The 15,693-nt window shown below is 34.9% G+C and overlaps 1 protein-coding gene across 3 annotated transcripts in view; it reads right to left on the reverse strand.

Moving 5' to 3' along the window:
- The window catches only part of LOC311069763 (isoaspartyl peptidase/L-asparaginase), a 29,923-nt gene that overhangs the window by 12,135 nt on the left and 2,095 nt on the right, over nucleotides 1–15,693 (reverse strand). Inside the window, exons 1-4 of one of the 3 annotated variants that reach the window (XM_084093190.1) lie at nucleotides 10,803–10,920; nucleotides 7,091–7,290; nucleotides 4,268–4,410; nucleotides 225–382 (exon numbers count right to left, since the gene is read on the reverse strand). In XM_084093190.1, the coding sequence (XP_083949316.1) occupies nucleotides 225–382; nucleotides 4,268–4,410; nucleotides 7,091–7,277 (488 nt within the window). In that variant the 5' untranslated portion in view covers nucleotides 7,278–7,290; nucleotides 10,803–10,920. Of the gene's footprint in view, nucleotides 1–224; nucleotides 383–4,267; nucleotides 4,411–7,090; nucleotides 7,291–10,802; nucleotides 10,921–15,693 lie in introns of those variants that run through there. The other 2 variants (XM_084093188.1, XM_084093189.1) reach the window with 2 other exon arrangements.

The raw sequence follows: 15,693 nt of genomic DNA on the forward strand, positions 1-15,693 counted from the left end.
TACCAACAGAAAGCTGCTTTGGTTTGAAAGTGACTGCTCTGTGAGCAGAGCTTCATTCATCGATACATTACTGACCATGGAAAACAGACCTTTTATGTGACCACTCTGTAACTATATGGACATCAAAATCTCTGAAATCAAGTATGCCAAGAAATTAAAAACATTTTGGCACATTAAGAGGGGGAAAAACGACTAAATTTGGCAACGAACATGAAATTACCCACCATTGTGTGTTGAAGAGCATTTTGACTCCGGCGTTATAGCTTTTGCCGTGTTCCCACTCTTTACGTTCTGGCTCAGTCACCAAATCATGAGCTACTGGAGTACCAATGCGCTCTGCAAACATGCTCGCGCCTCTGTCTGTCAACATGACATGATCTGTCTGAATAAAAAGCACAAAAAAGGTTTCAAAAAGATAATTAGTAGTCTAAATGTTTACTTTAACCAATCCAGTTAAGTCTGACATCACATGTCACCATTTCCGGGTCCAAACGCTGCATCAGATCCCAAAAGCATACAACAAATGGTGCTAATATGCACTCACAGTGTGCTGTATTACTGAAGAATCATGATCCTAACCTTTATCTCCTTACTTAAATCTCAGTTGGACAGACAATGATTCATTTTTTATGAATAGTTTAAATCTTGGTGTCGGGGAAGCCATGAGTTTTTAAAAGCTTCTGCTCATAAACAGTTGCTGGGTTATTATTCTCAGTTGAAACAGTAGAGCAGGGGTTCTTGAGATACACTTTCGTGCAGAGTTTAGATCAAACCTCGACTGAACTCATCAGCCTGTAGCTATCTAGTAATCCTGAAGACCTTGATTAGCTTGTTCATGTGTGTTTGATTAGGGTTAGAGATAAACTCTGCAGGAAAGTGGACCTCGAGTTGAGAACCACTGGAATAGAGACTTGGACCTCGAAAGAGTATTCAATAAGTCATGACTTAGAAAGCAGCTTACATACTAGCTTTTTAAATTTATGGGTTCTCTATAAAAAATTCATGTTTGAGGTATGACTTATGTTGTAGAACAGGGCTTCTTGTCATAAGAAGTAACATTGTCATATAATGTAACTTTCATGTCGAAGTCTTGTCATCATATAATGTAACCACGCACCTTATTTTACTCATAAATCATGTTTCGAAGGCATAATTGAGTCTAAAGATCCATTCAGTATTCCAGAGGAAACCCAAGGCAAATTACCCTTAGGGTTGACCTACAAAACATCTCTATAGCAAGTGTCCAGCAGTGCCTTAATGCACATGATAAAAATTGAGTTTATGACATGTTATGACATGGTTAGTTCTTTGTGCTGACTAAATCAGTACTAGTCTTTCTGTTGTATTCTGATTTCCTTGGGTGTGCCATCATGTGTTAATCTCCCACATAAACACCACAACAAAAATTATTTATCATGATGATATGATTACATAATAAAACGCACTACAACCTGAACACTTTTGCATTATTTCCATATTTACTGTGCACATCTCCATGTGGAACTGCTATAATATATTGAGACAATACCCTGCTGTCTCAATAATAATGCAATTTTATTTCTCTGTGTAACTTTCTGTAAATCATCACAATGGATTAAACCATAACTCTGACTTAGGAAACTTTTAAATATTAACACGTTATTAATGTCATTTTTCTTTGTCAAATACTAGATTGCAAAGCAAGAGCATGAGGTCAGTGAAGCTTGATCGCAGCATTGATCAAGACCTGATGAATTTTTAATACTGGCTATTAAGGAGATCTGCCAATCCACACTAAGGCCAAGGTCTTTTGGGGCAGTCAAGACAGGTGCTGCAGCTAATCGATTATCATGTATTCTCTTTGGGTTTTGTTTCCTCCATGTCCAACGCCTTACAAGGTGAACTCAGTGAAAGGGAAAATCTCTTGGACATAATAATTATTTGATATAGCATATCTCCTACCATATATCATTTGTATATCAGCAGCTGTCTATAATCTAAAAGATTATGACCGAAGCTATGTGTTTATTAATATTTTTTTCTTTGTGTGGATCATTATTTAAATCTAATGCTGTTAGTTAAATGTGCTGTAAGAGATTTCTTTATGAAATGGTATGCAGAAAACAATCCTACCTCCTGGATATCTCTGAAATACTGTAACTGACCTAAGATATCAGGCCGATCTCAGTGACAGCCTCATTCTCTGTTAAGTTAAATAAAGATTTTTAGTTGTTGTTATTGTTTAGCCAATCAGAGGCCTTTTGTAGCGATTTTTGCAAAACATTTTGCGTCCACAGCGAGTTTTACTGCAGCTTTTGCTCCACTTGGTGGAGCAAGTAATAATCCTTTGCATGATCCAGTCGGGGTGTCTGAATGCCAGTTTAAGTCACCATGAAATCAAAATGGACATAATTTTAAAACATTTTTTAATATTGCAGTATTTAGCCTACTATAAATGATTTATCCGTGCACATCATTATTATTTTTTTAATTCATGGGCCCTCGTAGTCTTAATCAAAATAAGTTCCCCGCTCTTGCAAAGTCATCTTTTTTCTGATGATGCGTTTACTGGCGTGAGGGCGGGACAACCTGTCACTCACATGATATCATAGCAATAGCAAACCACAACCATCCAATGATCAAAGCAATTCCCGATGGACAAAATCAAGTCCGCCCTTAAATTTTTTCATTTACTGCCTACTTTAACACCAAGAATGATAACTAACAATATTTTTTTACTATAAAGTTTTAATAAATGTTCTAATTGTATGCGAATAAAGAAGTCCACACCACAGCTATAGCAATTTCCACAAAGTGGAACGATATCGTTGGAATCACTTTTAGAATTTTCTTTTTTTTTCTAGTTGATGAAGGATAAAAATATTGACAGCCAATCAGAATCCAATCAGTGTGTACTTATAATAAACTGAACATTATCATCTGTTGGTGTGCATGCTAATTTAGTTATCATTATGTACCATTATCTTTATAGTTATCAATGTGAACAGTCCTTAATTCAGCTAAATCTGGTGGAAGTCTAAAATGGCTAACGTTGCTAATCGCCATTTATGTTTTACTGCAGTTTGCTTTCTCTCTTAAGCTGATCTTAAAACAGAGTGAATAAAGGTGTCTTGCTCATATCTGTATTAAGGTTGTAGTCGACTTTTGGCTGGTAAAGTTTGCCTATTGATGTGGCCAGGACTAAATTCGGCATTGGGCGGAAGTTGTGACCGTCTATTTCGATACATGTAAAACAGCTTCTCGAACAAGAAAAAATGCAGACAAGACCTGATTTTGTCCATCAGAAATTGATTGGATTGTTGGATCATTGTCGATTTCAATGTGATAACTTGCCCCATATATAGTAGGTTAATGTTCAGGTACCTTCTAAACCTGAGAAATAAGTAGAAAATCCTGGCTAGGCTTTGGTCTTTTAGACATGTGGAGATAAATCATTGTATAAGACTGCTATGTCATTACAAAGAGCACTGATTGAAATCAATCAGAAAATCATCTAGCATTTATTTCCCTTTGAGCCTGCCTGTCATTACAAAGCTGCTGATGAAATGACCAATGAAAGCTTTGCAGTCATTGGAAAATCCGGAATTTATGGTGTCATATAATTTCACCTTTGAAGTCAACACTATGGCTAATTTTCCTAATATCCTTTTACAAGAATATAAAAAATTGGGTCCAATTCAAATCGCCCAATTCTGAGTTTTACAATAATCTTCAAAGTGATCCACATATAGACCTCCTTGATAAGGGCAGGCATTAAGAACTAGCACTCAGATAATTTCCTTAACCTTAATAATTTTGAATACCAATTTCAGATGTATACCAGACATATTTTATAGCAACTATGTGATATTCTTATACACTGGAGAATTAGTGAGTTGGACAAGTCTTTATGACAGAAAAAATAGAAATAACCCTAATGCTAACCCTAACACTAACCCTAAATGAAACAAGCCTTTATGATTGAGAAATGGTTGTTGAATTTGAAATTATGTATTGCAGTGCCGTATATAGAAATGTATTGAATGTATGTCAATTGTGTGTGAAATTCAGTTTTTGTATCACATCCCCTACACTGTTTAGTGCACATAAACACTTCAGTAAAATATTCACTTTTGTATAATGAAAAATTGCTTGAATTAAATTAGTTGGAGGACAGATATTCACCAGAGAGAACACTGTACTCAAATTAAGTGATATTTGAATTTGAGATTTGCTGTAATAGTTAATGACAAATTGTGAAGCGAAGCATTTTGAGAAGAAAACATACCTTTTCCATCACAGCACGAGCAAGACTAACAGGATTAGCAATGTTTCTAACACAGGCCACAGCTCCAGCGGCAAGGGTTTCCCCATCCATGATGATACTGTCCAGCTCCACCTCTCCATCAGAATTCAGCACTGCACCATGACCTGCACATGAAACATTTTACAGTCCCATCATGAAGTCCACATGTCTGAAAAGACCACATTTCCCGTAAAGAGTGATAGAAAGGCCTAGATCAGAAAATATGATGCATTTTTTAAAAGGCATCACAATAAACATTAACGGTGACTTATGCCCCTTTTCACAAGATGTTTCAGCTCAAATTTCAGCACAAAATACCCCCCAGATCATTTATTATAGCTTGTCAAAGTTGCCCCTTTTTGGGTGTGAGCAAAAACGCGACGTTTTTGTGTGTCCCTTTAAATGCAAATGAGCTGCAGAACAGTTTGCATGCTTTGCTCGAACTTTTGCCATTGCTTTAGAACTGGTTAACACTGTTGTCGCATGCAAAAACCAAATGGTTGGAAATGTAGAACAAACGTAGATTAAGGGGCGATAATATTATAATAAGATCCCATTCCTACGTCAGAAGGGGAGGAAAATCTGATCGGCTTATTTTTTGACAGGCTTACCAAAACAAAGTTACTGGGTTCAGTGGGTTGTCACTTTTCACGTTTTCTGGGTTGGTAGATGCACAGGGGACATATCATGAAAAAAAGTCAGATTTTCATGATATGTCACCTTTAAGGTGATTTAGCATTTGTTTATGGTGAAAATATTTTTTTAAAAGCCAAGGAAAATATTATATTGACCTACAATAAATAACATTTTGGTCTAAAAAAATGGATATATGTCTAAAGAAAATATTAAGTATGATATACCTTTTGACTTTGTGTGAATGTTTTTTTTCCACTGTCCTGCAGAGTTTAGCTCCAACTTGCCTCAACACAACTTCCTAGAAGTTTCTAGTATGCCCAAGAAGAGCTTGATTACCTGTTTTATGTGTGTTTCATTGGGGTTGGAGCTGAACTCTGCAGGACAGTCCAAGAGCAAGATTGGATAATTTTAATACAACATGATCTCATTCTCACACACATATCTCATTCTTATCTCTGTCATGGCACCCTGACATACTCCAGACTGTTATCCACTCTTATGTCTAGCTCTCAGTTCTCTAAAGAGGATTGCATTAGTCATCTATTGATCAGACTGTGCCTCTGGCTACCCCAGTGTATAAAATGATCCTGATGAGCCGCTGAATGTGCAGCTCTGATATGAGGAGGATTAGCCATTTCACTCATGGTGGCAGTTAGCCATCACAAATGAGATTGGCACCGACAGGCCGGGTGTGTTAATGAAATGTCTTGTTTTACCTCGCTTTCCTCCTTGTAATTTGATAATTATTGAAGAACCTCTCACCTTACTCTCGAGGTGATCATTAACAAAGTGTCAAGGGTATGTGCTGAAATACTGTCCCATTCAGAGCATAGATGAAGTCTCTCACAAACTACTGAATCTGTACTTCCTCTGCTTGAAGTCTTGAATAGAAAAAGTCAGTCAAGGTAAAAAATAAAACAAAAACACTACCAGTCAAAAGTTTGGAATAATGTTTTTGAAAGAAGTCTCTTATGTTCACAAATACTGCATTTATTTGAATACAAATACAGTAAATAATATTGTGAAATATTGTGTTCTCTGTAATTTACTCCTGTGGTATCAAAGCTGAATTTTCAGCATCATTCCTCCAGTCTTCAGTCTCACATGATCCTTAAGAAATCATTCTAATATACTGATTTGATGCTCAAGAAACATTTCTTATTATTATCAATGCTGAAAACAGATGTGCTACTTAATATTTTTAAATTTAAATGCATTAAGATACATTTTTCAGGATTTTTTGGATGAATTGAAAATGAAAACGAACAGTTTTTATATGAAATAGAAATCTTTTGTAACATTACAAATGTCTTTAATGTCACTTTTGATCAATTTAATGCATACTTGCTGAATAAAAGTATTAATTTCTTATCTATTTATTTTGAATATCTTTTTTCAATCTTACTTATCCCACACATATGAATGTCACCAAATCAGCATATAGAATGATTTCTGAAGGATCATGTGACACTGAGACTTGAGTAATGATGCTGAAAATTCAGCTTTGCCATCACATGAATAATTACATTTGAATAAAAATAGAAAACATTTTAAATTGTAATAATATTTCACAATATTACTTTTTTACTGTATTTTTTTATCCAATAAATGCAGCCTTGGTGGTGAGCAGAAGAGACTTATTTTAACAACATAAAAAGGGAAGAATAAACATAACATATGTTTTATGTGCAACATAAAAAAAAAAATCGTAGTATTACAAATGTTTGTATGTGTGACCAAAAATTCTTGATGGAAATGAAAGAGGTGCATCAATTTTTGGTCACTAATTTGTATTGACAATGCAAGAGTCAAGCACTCTGTAAAGTCTACTCTAGCACATCCCAAATACTTTCAATGAATTTAAGATCTGGACCCAGAGGTGCCAATTCACATGTGAAAATTATTCTTCATGCTCCCTTCCAACCATTCTTTCACAATTTGAGCCTGAGGAATCTTGATATTGTCATCCTGGAATATGGCCATGATGTGTCTTCCTACATGTTTGTTTAAGTAATGAAAAGCTACACTCTCCATCAGTTAGGGTCAGAAGGACTGTTGCCACACATATAACATGCTAGAAACATAATAATCACTGCAATAATGATCCAGTCACACACTTTAAATCAAAACAGTGACTTTTTTGGGGGGGCAGTGTGTGTATATGTATACCTGCATCAAACGTTGGGTCATCTTCCAAAGACCTCACAGCTTTTTCTACAGCATCAAGTGCACTACCCCCATTCTTCAGAACAGTATCCCCTGCCCGCACAGCATTCTTGACTCCAGCCACGGATGCTTCGGCTAACTCATCCGGGATGGCCCACGCGCCACCATGCACCACAATCACAGTCTTCATCCTCGGTCTTCCTCTAGCCCAAAAGAAACAAACGTGTGTGGTGTCAGGAGAGAGGATATTACTGAGAGCTAACATTTTAATATATTGCCCTTGAACTTTACTGAGCTGTGTAATTTATTCAGATGAACACTGACAGAGTGGGTAAATGCAACTTTCACAGCTCATCTCCATGAGAAGGGTGTCTGGGGTTGTTTACAGGAACCAGGTTCTCAGGCTCCTGTCATGTTTACTCAAGCTCTATTAAAGTGAGGGCTCTGTGAGATGAAAGGAGCAATTCCATTTGGTTTACCTGAAACAACTTTCATATGTTCTACTAACCAAAACCACGCCATGACTAAAATGAACACCACTACAAAAATGTATCATGATAACCAGGGTCTTTGCCAAAATCATCACTGTCCATCACTGTCATCAAAAAAGAATGGAAAAATGCATAAAGATTCAGAATGCTTAGTATATATTTTTTTTAATAAAATTTTATTTAATAAAATTGTAATTTAAATTTAACTTATAGACTTAATTGAGGAATGTGGAAGAAAATATTAATTCTTCTAATATTGTTTTTTATTATTAGCACAAAATCACAACTGGCTCTGGTCTGGTCAGCAAATTTAGTTCATAATTAAAGGGTAACTCTCGCCAAAATGCAAACCTAGGGTCTTTTTGTTAATCTACTCAAGGCAAACTTTCGTTTAAAAGCATAATTAGAATGGAAACGCCACTTTTAAGTTTGACCGTATTTTCGGTTTAGGTTAAATGCCTTGTGAATGGGGCACTTTTATGATAGCATCAAAAATCGCTATTTTTAAAACACTAAGATGGTTCGACACAACATGAAACTTTGCTCGAAGTATCACCAGGGGCTCTACACATGAACTCGAGCATTGAGAACAGTTTACTAAAAAGAAAGATTTTGAACAACTCACTGTGTTTCTGTCCGCCGGCATTTTGTCAGTCATAAAAATAGTCGATCTCCGTAACAGGGAGGAGAGTAAAGATGGAAATCTCCTAGCTTAGTTCAATATAAATTCACAGATAATTTTTTGTTTAATCGTTAGTGAAAATCAATATTGACCTTGTATTTGAAAAAGGATCCTCATTAGAAACAATACTAAAATTCAGTTCGCATTCCGAGATCGACTATTTTTGACTGACAAAATGTCGGCGGACACAACTACAGTGAGTTGTTCAAAATCTTTCTTTTTAGTAAACTCTGTGTACACAAACAATGTTCTCAACTCAATGCTCGAGTTCATGTGTAGAGCCCCTGGTGATACTTCGAGCAAAGTTTCATGTTGTGTCGAGCCTCCTTAGTGTTTTAAAAAATAGTGATTTTTGATGCTATCATAAAAGTGCCCAATTAACTCCCATTCACAAGGCCGGTTAAAAATACGGTCAAACTTAAAAGTGGCGTTTCCATTCAAATTATGCTTTTAAACAAAGGTTTGCCTCGGGTAGATTAACAAAAAGAGCCTAGGTTGCATTTTGGCGAGAGTTACCCTTTAATAACTGAATGTGAAGAGAGAATATTACATATTTACATATAAGATATACGAATAAGAGTAAATGTATTCATATTTAAAAAAAACAATTATTTGTAAATAGTTTAAATTGATTACTTAATAACTATGTTCTCATTTATTTTTCTTTATTCCCTTAAATCCATTTTAAAGGGGTGGTTGATTATGATTTCACTTTTTTAACTTTAGTTAGTGTGTAATGTTGCTGTTTGAGCATAAACAACATCTGCAAAGTTACTACGCTCAAAGTTCGAAGCAAAGTGAGATATTTTCTTTTAAAGAAATAGCATTTTAAGGACTACAACAAACAGCTGGTAGGGACTACATGACATTCCTCCAGGGTTAGTGACATCACCAACCCTAAAATTTACATAAACCCCGCCTCCGGAACAGGGGCTTGATATTGTGGTACAGTATTTTAAACAAAATCCTAATATTAAACAGCTCAAACAAGGAATGAGGACAGAGTTATAAAAAAATAATCTTGCATCACAATAAGTGTATTGTGATTGTCAAAACATTTTAGTAACTAAACTGAATTTTATTAAGTTTAGTGACAACATGTTACAATGTTTATAGGCTACAATTTCTGGTAAGCTACGTTTTTTATTATTGCTTGACACAAATTTTACGATTTCAATTCAATTCAATTCTTGTGATTTGATTTAATATTGACTCATTTGAATAAATATTAGGTGCACAAGATAGGCATTATTTTTTCTCAAGAAAAAAAAAAGCTCACCTAATGCTGTAAACATACAGAGAGCCCTGCAGCTGGTAGTATTATTTAAGGTTAAAAATAAATTAAATATAATGCGTTTTTTATTATAGTAACAACTTTATTTAATGATATAAGTAAAAATATAATTAATATGTATATATATAATATAGTACACATATTTAGCAAAATACTCTCTATAGCTCTTTTTTTCTAGCCTAACGTAGCCTATATTATGGTCATTAAATGGCTTTCCTGAGGTAAATGTTATGTGACATCATTTTTCTCCAGCTGTTTTATTGACCCTTTCCACGGTTGAAAAACACTGATTGATCGATATTATGTATGAGGAATATACATTTCGGTAAGTTATACTGTTTCTTTCAACATTGTTCATTCTGTTTATTTACTAGGCTATTAGCTAGAGATGATCGGTTCACGTGCCGCTAGGGATCTGTCACGTCACATTTACAAGCGCCAAAACGGTATTTATTGTTTGAATTTAGTAATAAAATTGACAGAATCTGAGAGCTGAGATTTTTTTTTATATCATAAGTAACCTGCTCTGTCTAGTCTGTCGGTATCCGTGTCCTCTTTGCCTCGCGATTTTTCTGTGTGTGAGAAAACGGATGTGTGGCGTGAGAGCGTGTGAAAAGTGTCAATTGCGTGAGTGAGTCTCACGGTGAATGCGTGAGAGTTGGCAGTGCACTACTTTCATGTAAGGCAAAGCACAATAGGTTAAAATGAGTTATGACCAAAGGTTTCTCTCACATGTTCTGTGACAACTGGACAATATGTGAAAAATGTATCAAAATAATTAAAAGTGTCACTTTTTTCCCCGCAATTTTTTTCTTCACTTTTTTATTTTAGCCTACACTGACACTGTGTTTTGCCTTCGTAGGGCAGGATAAATGTAGGCTACTTATATCTTTGTACTATACTGTATTTCCATAAAAGCTTTTACTTAAACAAAAGATCCATTCAATTCATTTGACTGTAAATCAGTCAAATAGCTCTTTCAACTAGACCAAACAAACTAGAACAAACCTTATTTACACTCGTTTATTATTGCCAGTATGCTACTTTAAACAACAATCGCTGTTTTTAAAACATTAAAACGAAATAAATGCAGATACCGCTTAATCGTTATATAACAATAGACCGGTTCTGGGCAGTTTCCTTTCAAACAGGCTATTGGCTAATCTGAATTAATTGTGTGGCGCTATCAAATATTTTTTACAGACTACGAACATTTAAACATTAAATTAAATGTAGGCCTATACTCACTGTTCGGGTCTTCGTTGGTTGCAAGTCTTTTGTATTATCTGTTCTTAGGATGACCAAACAGATTTGACGTTATCTGCTTGTCTTTTATTGTGCTGTTGTGTTATATAATATTATGGTCAAAGGCCAAGTCTGGTCTGAGACATTCATTAAAGGGCTGGTGTAAATGATTTATTTATTTAATACTGTTAATTCATGAGTTTCTGTTTGGCACAGGCACACCATAATTGTTGTAGACAAGTAAGTTTGAAAAGTTGGAAAGGACAATTATTTTTTTTTATTATTTTTTTTTACATAATGCAAGGAGGCTGGAAATAACCCAGATATCAGGCATTTTAAAAATATCCAGTGAATAAAACTGTGGAAATAAGTCTGGTAAGGAAAATAACTATTCCCTCATATCAGATGTCTTTTCTGTTAAATCTAATCCAGCAGGAAATATTATGTTTTCATCTGATATTTAAATATTATCGCATATCCTGATTTACCCTTGCAGCATTATTTGGATTTGATAAAATGTCTGCACTATAGGTTAATCCTGTCATTTTATTGTAAAGAATGAAGTATTTTAGTATTTTACTAAATAGAACTCAATATAATGTTTTAATCTCTCAACCAATAAAATATGCACCATAACTCATTTCTTAACTGACTGAAATATTCTTCAAGAATCCAAGATTATTGTGTATGATAACAAATGGTGACTGAGTTGAACAGATGTGTTCATTACAAGCGGTGGCATGAGGAAAACGAAAACATTATTGTGATCTATTTTTCATGTCTAGAAGTGAATCATCAGGCAATTCACGTCTTTCAGATTGAGCTTGACAGATTTCTCTAGTGAAGAAAAAAAAATGAAAGAAAATGCATTTTAGAGCCGGTATTAACCCAATCTCATTGGGTTAATGATGAATTAACGTATCATATTTCTCCTAGTGGGCCTTGCATATTGATCTGAGCATTGCTCATGCATTTAAGAAGACAACTGGGAGATCAAACACTTAAGCTACTGTATGGATTCTTTATTTAGATGTGGTTTGCGACTAATGAGTAGCGAAATACTAGCTGTTGTTTGTCCCTGAGAAAGCTCATTTCCTTTCCTGCCACACTGCAAAACTAATGCCAGACACTCCCAATGACTTGCACTATGATGTATGTGGAGGGATATACTATGTGATGCATTGCTCTCCTCCACTTGCACTTTCATTTGTACATTAGAACCATTTGTTTCTTAAAATCAATGCCACATATTTCTACAAACATTCTGTATGTTGTGCATTTGTGGCAATTAAATGTATTAGATCCCCCCACCACAAGCGAATGAGAAAAATGGCTGACTGTACCACTTCTCGACTCCATTGGTTTAAGCTGCTGTGATTTGTAATGTCGTTGCATTGATTATGTCCATTCATCATTTTTTCGACCTCTTCGTGCAGTAAATTTCACTGTTATTTTACAGTGTAGTCCATTTGTCATTTTCCCTGGGCATTATTCCATGTGTAGCACCCAATATGTCACAAACTGTACTTATGACTAGTGTGATGATGAAGCCTGAAGCCTCAGCTGAAGGGTCTGATGGAGTTCATCTACGTTTTATAATCACTTTTATCATTAATTCTAGCATTCATCTTAACAGGTGTCCACACTAAACAGATGTGCTATCACCATTTTTACATTTTTTATAACTATTACAGCCTCAATTATAACATCTAATATTATTAGGAAATGCTTTTCTATATAATTTTGTAAATATACTCATAAAGCTAGATCAGTCCTTTTATGTTTTAATATTTTTATATTGTAAATTTACATTTTGAAACTGTATGCTACAATTAAAAAGTTTGGGGTCAGTAAGTTTTTATTTGATTTTTTTATAAATAAATCAAGATGGATTAAATTGATAAAGACATTTATAATATTACAAAATATTTCTATTTAAAAATTAAAAAATCATACCAGCACTAAATATTTGAATGGTAGTGTATATCTTTTTTCCATGACAGATGATTAGGTCTCTTTGAAAACACAAATTGTTTCATAGACAGCAAGCGTTCAGCTGTTGGGGTACTGTTTTTCTTTTTCTCAGTAGTGGTCCTCAAAAGACAAGACACGTCCAGCACTGGTTTACAAGTAGCCCGAGGAGCAATAAAATGAATTAATCTTAATTGATCATGGAGAGCGCCCTCAGTAGAATAGGGAAACTGTAATAACTGCTCATATTAGGATGCCCTGTGGGTCAAAAAAGCTATTTCAATTAGTAATGTAAGGTCTTTTACATCCACTTTTTTTTTGTTGCCCAGAGGCTCTTATTAAACTTTCCTTTATAAGGGAAATTATTGTGGATGACAAAGGGTTTGGGCTTGTCGGGATACTGCAGACTCACTTTTTAACCCTGCTGGCTGCGTGGACTCTTATGGCCTGGGGCAGTGCCAGCCATTATCTGCTCTGGCCTATCACAAGCCTGTGTGCGCTGTCCTAACATTTCCTTAACACGTTTTGCCTGAACGCTGGACTTAATGAATCATAATCTTTAAATGAACACTACCGAACAACTGTGCCCACCACTCGCACATGTTCTACTGCTCGTATTGCTATATTGTGCTGTAAATGAATGAAAAACCAGAATGACCAGTGCCTTTAGGCCCCTGACTGCCACAGGCTTTGACCTGGGAAAACAAGGTTTAGTAAAATTGATAGATAAAACAGTGCTTAAATGTGTTCAGTTAACAATGCAGCCCTGCATCAATTTGAGTTTTATCAGCCAGACAGCCACTTGACTAAAGATGCGATCACAAAAATAAGATCCATTGTCAAAACAATTGCATAGAGATGTATGAAGCAACTCTCACACAGAAGTCACGTTTAAACCAAGCAGGGTTTTTTTTGTTGGTCAGTGCAGTGAATTTGCATGACTAACTTGAACATGAGTCCTCACGTGAAACTCACAGTTGTGCAGATTCGTATGGGAATGGTAAATGTGGCCGCACAGTAACGGTAAATGCGACGCACATTAACATTTGCAAAATATACATTTGGAATTGTGGTAATATCAGGCATACAGTTAATTCTGATATAATTCTTGCTTGTTTAGTTCATAACCTTTATTATGTTAAAATATCTTTTTTTACTCGCTTGCGAAAACCTCCAAAGGGTTCACAGGGCCATATGCAGCTTCGAAGTAAACCAGAATGAATCAAACTCTACAAATAATATTTATTGGTCTTGTGTCTTTAGATTGTAATGAGATCTTTTCTTACCAAAATGTATTTTATTTTAATTTTAGAATTTTATGAATGTTTGATTGCATTGGCTCCTTTTAAGATTGTCACCTCTATCAATTTTAGTAGTTTTATACTACAAACAGAATGTTCTACAAACTAAGACAGTTACCAGCATATGCTGTTTATAGCATTGTCTCTAGCTCTCTCCACGGATCTGGGTAGAATGGATTGCTTTGTGTGAAGCAGAGAGCTTGTAAAAATAAATAAATGCATAAATCTCAAGCGAAGAGGCAGGAGGTTGATGTGACACAAGGACCTGAGATGTCATGTGAACCCTTAATCCTCAAATTGAGCAAAACTTAATATCCCATTACTCCATTTCCTCCCCTCTCCCGATTTCTCTCCCAATAGTGCTGCTTAATAATTCACACTGTGGGCTATTGCATTTCCACAATCTGAGACTCTGCTAAAATACCAAAGCTGGTTATATTCACTCACAAGTGTTTTAGAAGCACAAAAGTGCTTCATGAAAGTGCATCTCACTACTAAATGTGATTTGTTTTTACTAGTTGTTAGGGAGCTTGCTCTGAGGTGTAAAGGCAATGTACCATAGCTCTACCTATTTTGACTATATAATAAAGATTGATTATTCCTAACACATGGTGCTGTCACAGCCTTGCAATTCATCATGTATTTTCCCCTGCATTTTTAAAGTCTAATTATCCTTCAGTGCTTAATGTGTCATCAATCCATAATGAATGACTGGATCGTTTAAATGTTTTTTTTTTTTTTTTTTTTTTTTTTTAAGTGCCAGAAAAACAACATATTTGATGGTTGACAGTCATATTTTGAATATTAAAGGCTTTCTCTAAAGTTTTAATGACAGATGTTTTTATTTTGTTTTTAAAAGATTATTTATGAAAGCTAATATTTGTTAAATGCATCACTTTGCCAATTAAAAACTGTCCCATCTAGTGTTGATGATACACAAGGCAAAGTCACAGAAGGGAACAAAAACAAAATTGCAAACAACAAATTGTGTGCTGGCCAGAGTTTGTTTTGTGCTGTAGATTATTGTCCGCCAACAGGATGAAACCTCTGAATTTCAAGTGATAATTAGAATCCAAAATGATCAGGTTCCTGTTCAGCTTAAGCCATGTTTAATACATTTGCATAATGTTTGGCCTTATAATATTACGTTTTTTTATTATTATTTTTTTATAAATGTTTTATTTATTTATTTTTTACTTTTATACTATTAACACTTTTGGTGATGTGTTGAGTCACTGCTCATCCAATGTAAAATCTGGGTCTTGAAGCAAAACCAGTTTAGAAGCAGTATTATCTCCTGTTGTGTTATTTTTGGCCACTAGAGTGCTGCAGAAAGCCATTCTTATTAGTTGAATACATGATGCAAGAGAGTAAATTATGCCAAAGTGTAACTACAGAGGTTGCTCTAATTGTATTTAATTTTATTTATTTATTTATTAGTTTATTTAACAGGGACAATACAGAAACATTGCTATAATTTCAAGCAGCCGATGCTCCACACACAGGCAGGCTTCTAACCAAAGGCTAATTTGCAGCCCCAGATAGGCTTTTTTTTTAACAACAATAAAACAATAATCACACACAAAACTAAGCAAAAAGTAAAAAAAAATCTAACAATTAAA

This window comes from Abramis brama (assembly GCF_963993115.1).
Source record: "Abramis brama genome assembly, chromosome: 19".
Lineage (NCBI taxonomy): Eukaryota > Metazoa > Chordata > Actinopteri > Cypriniformes > Leuciscidae > Abramis > Abramis brama.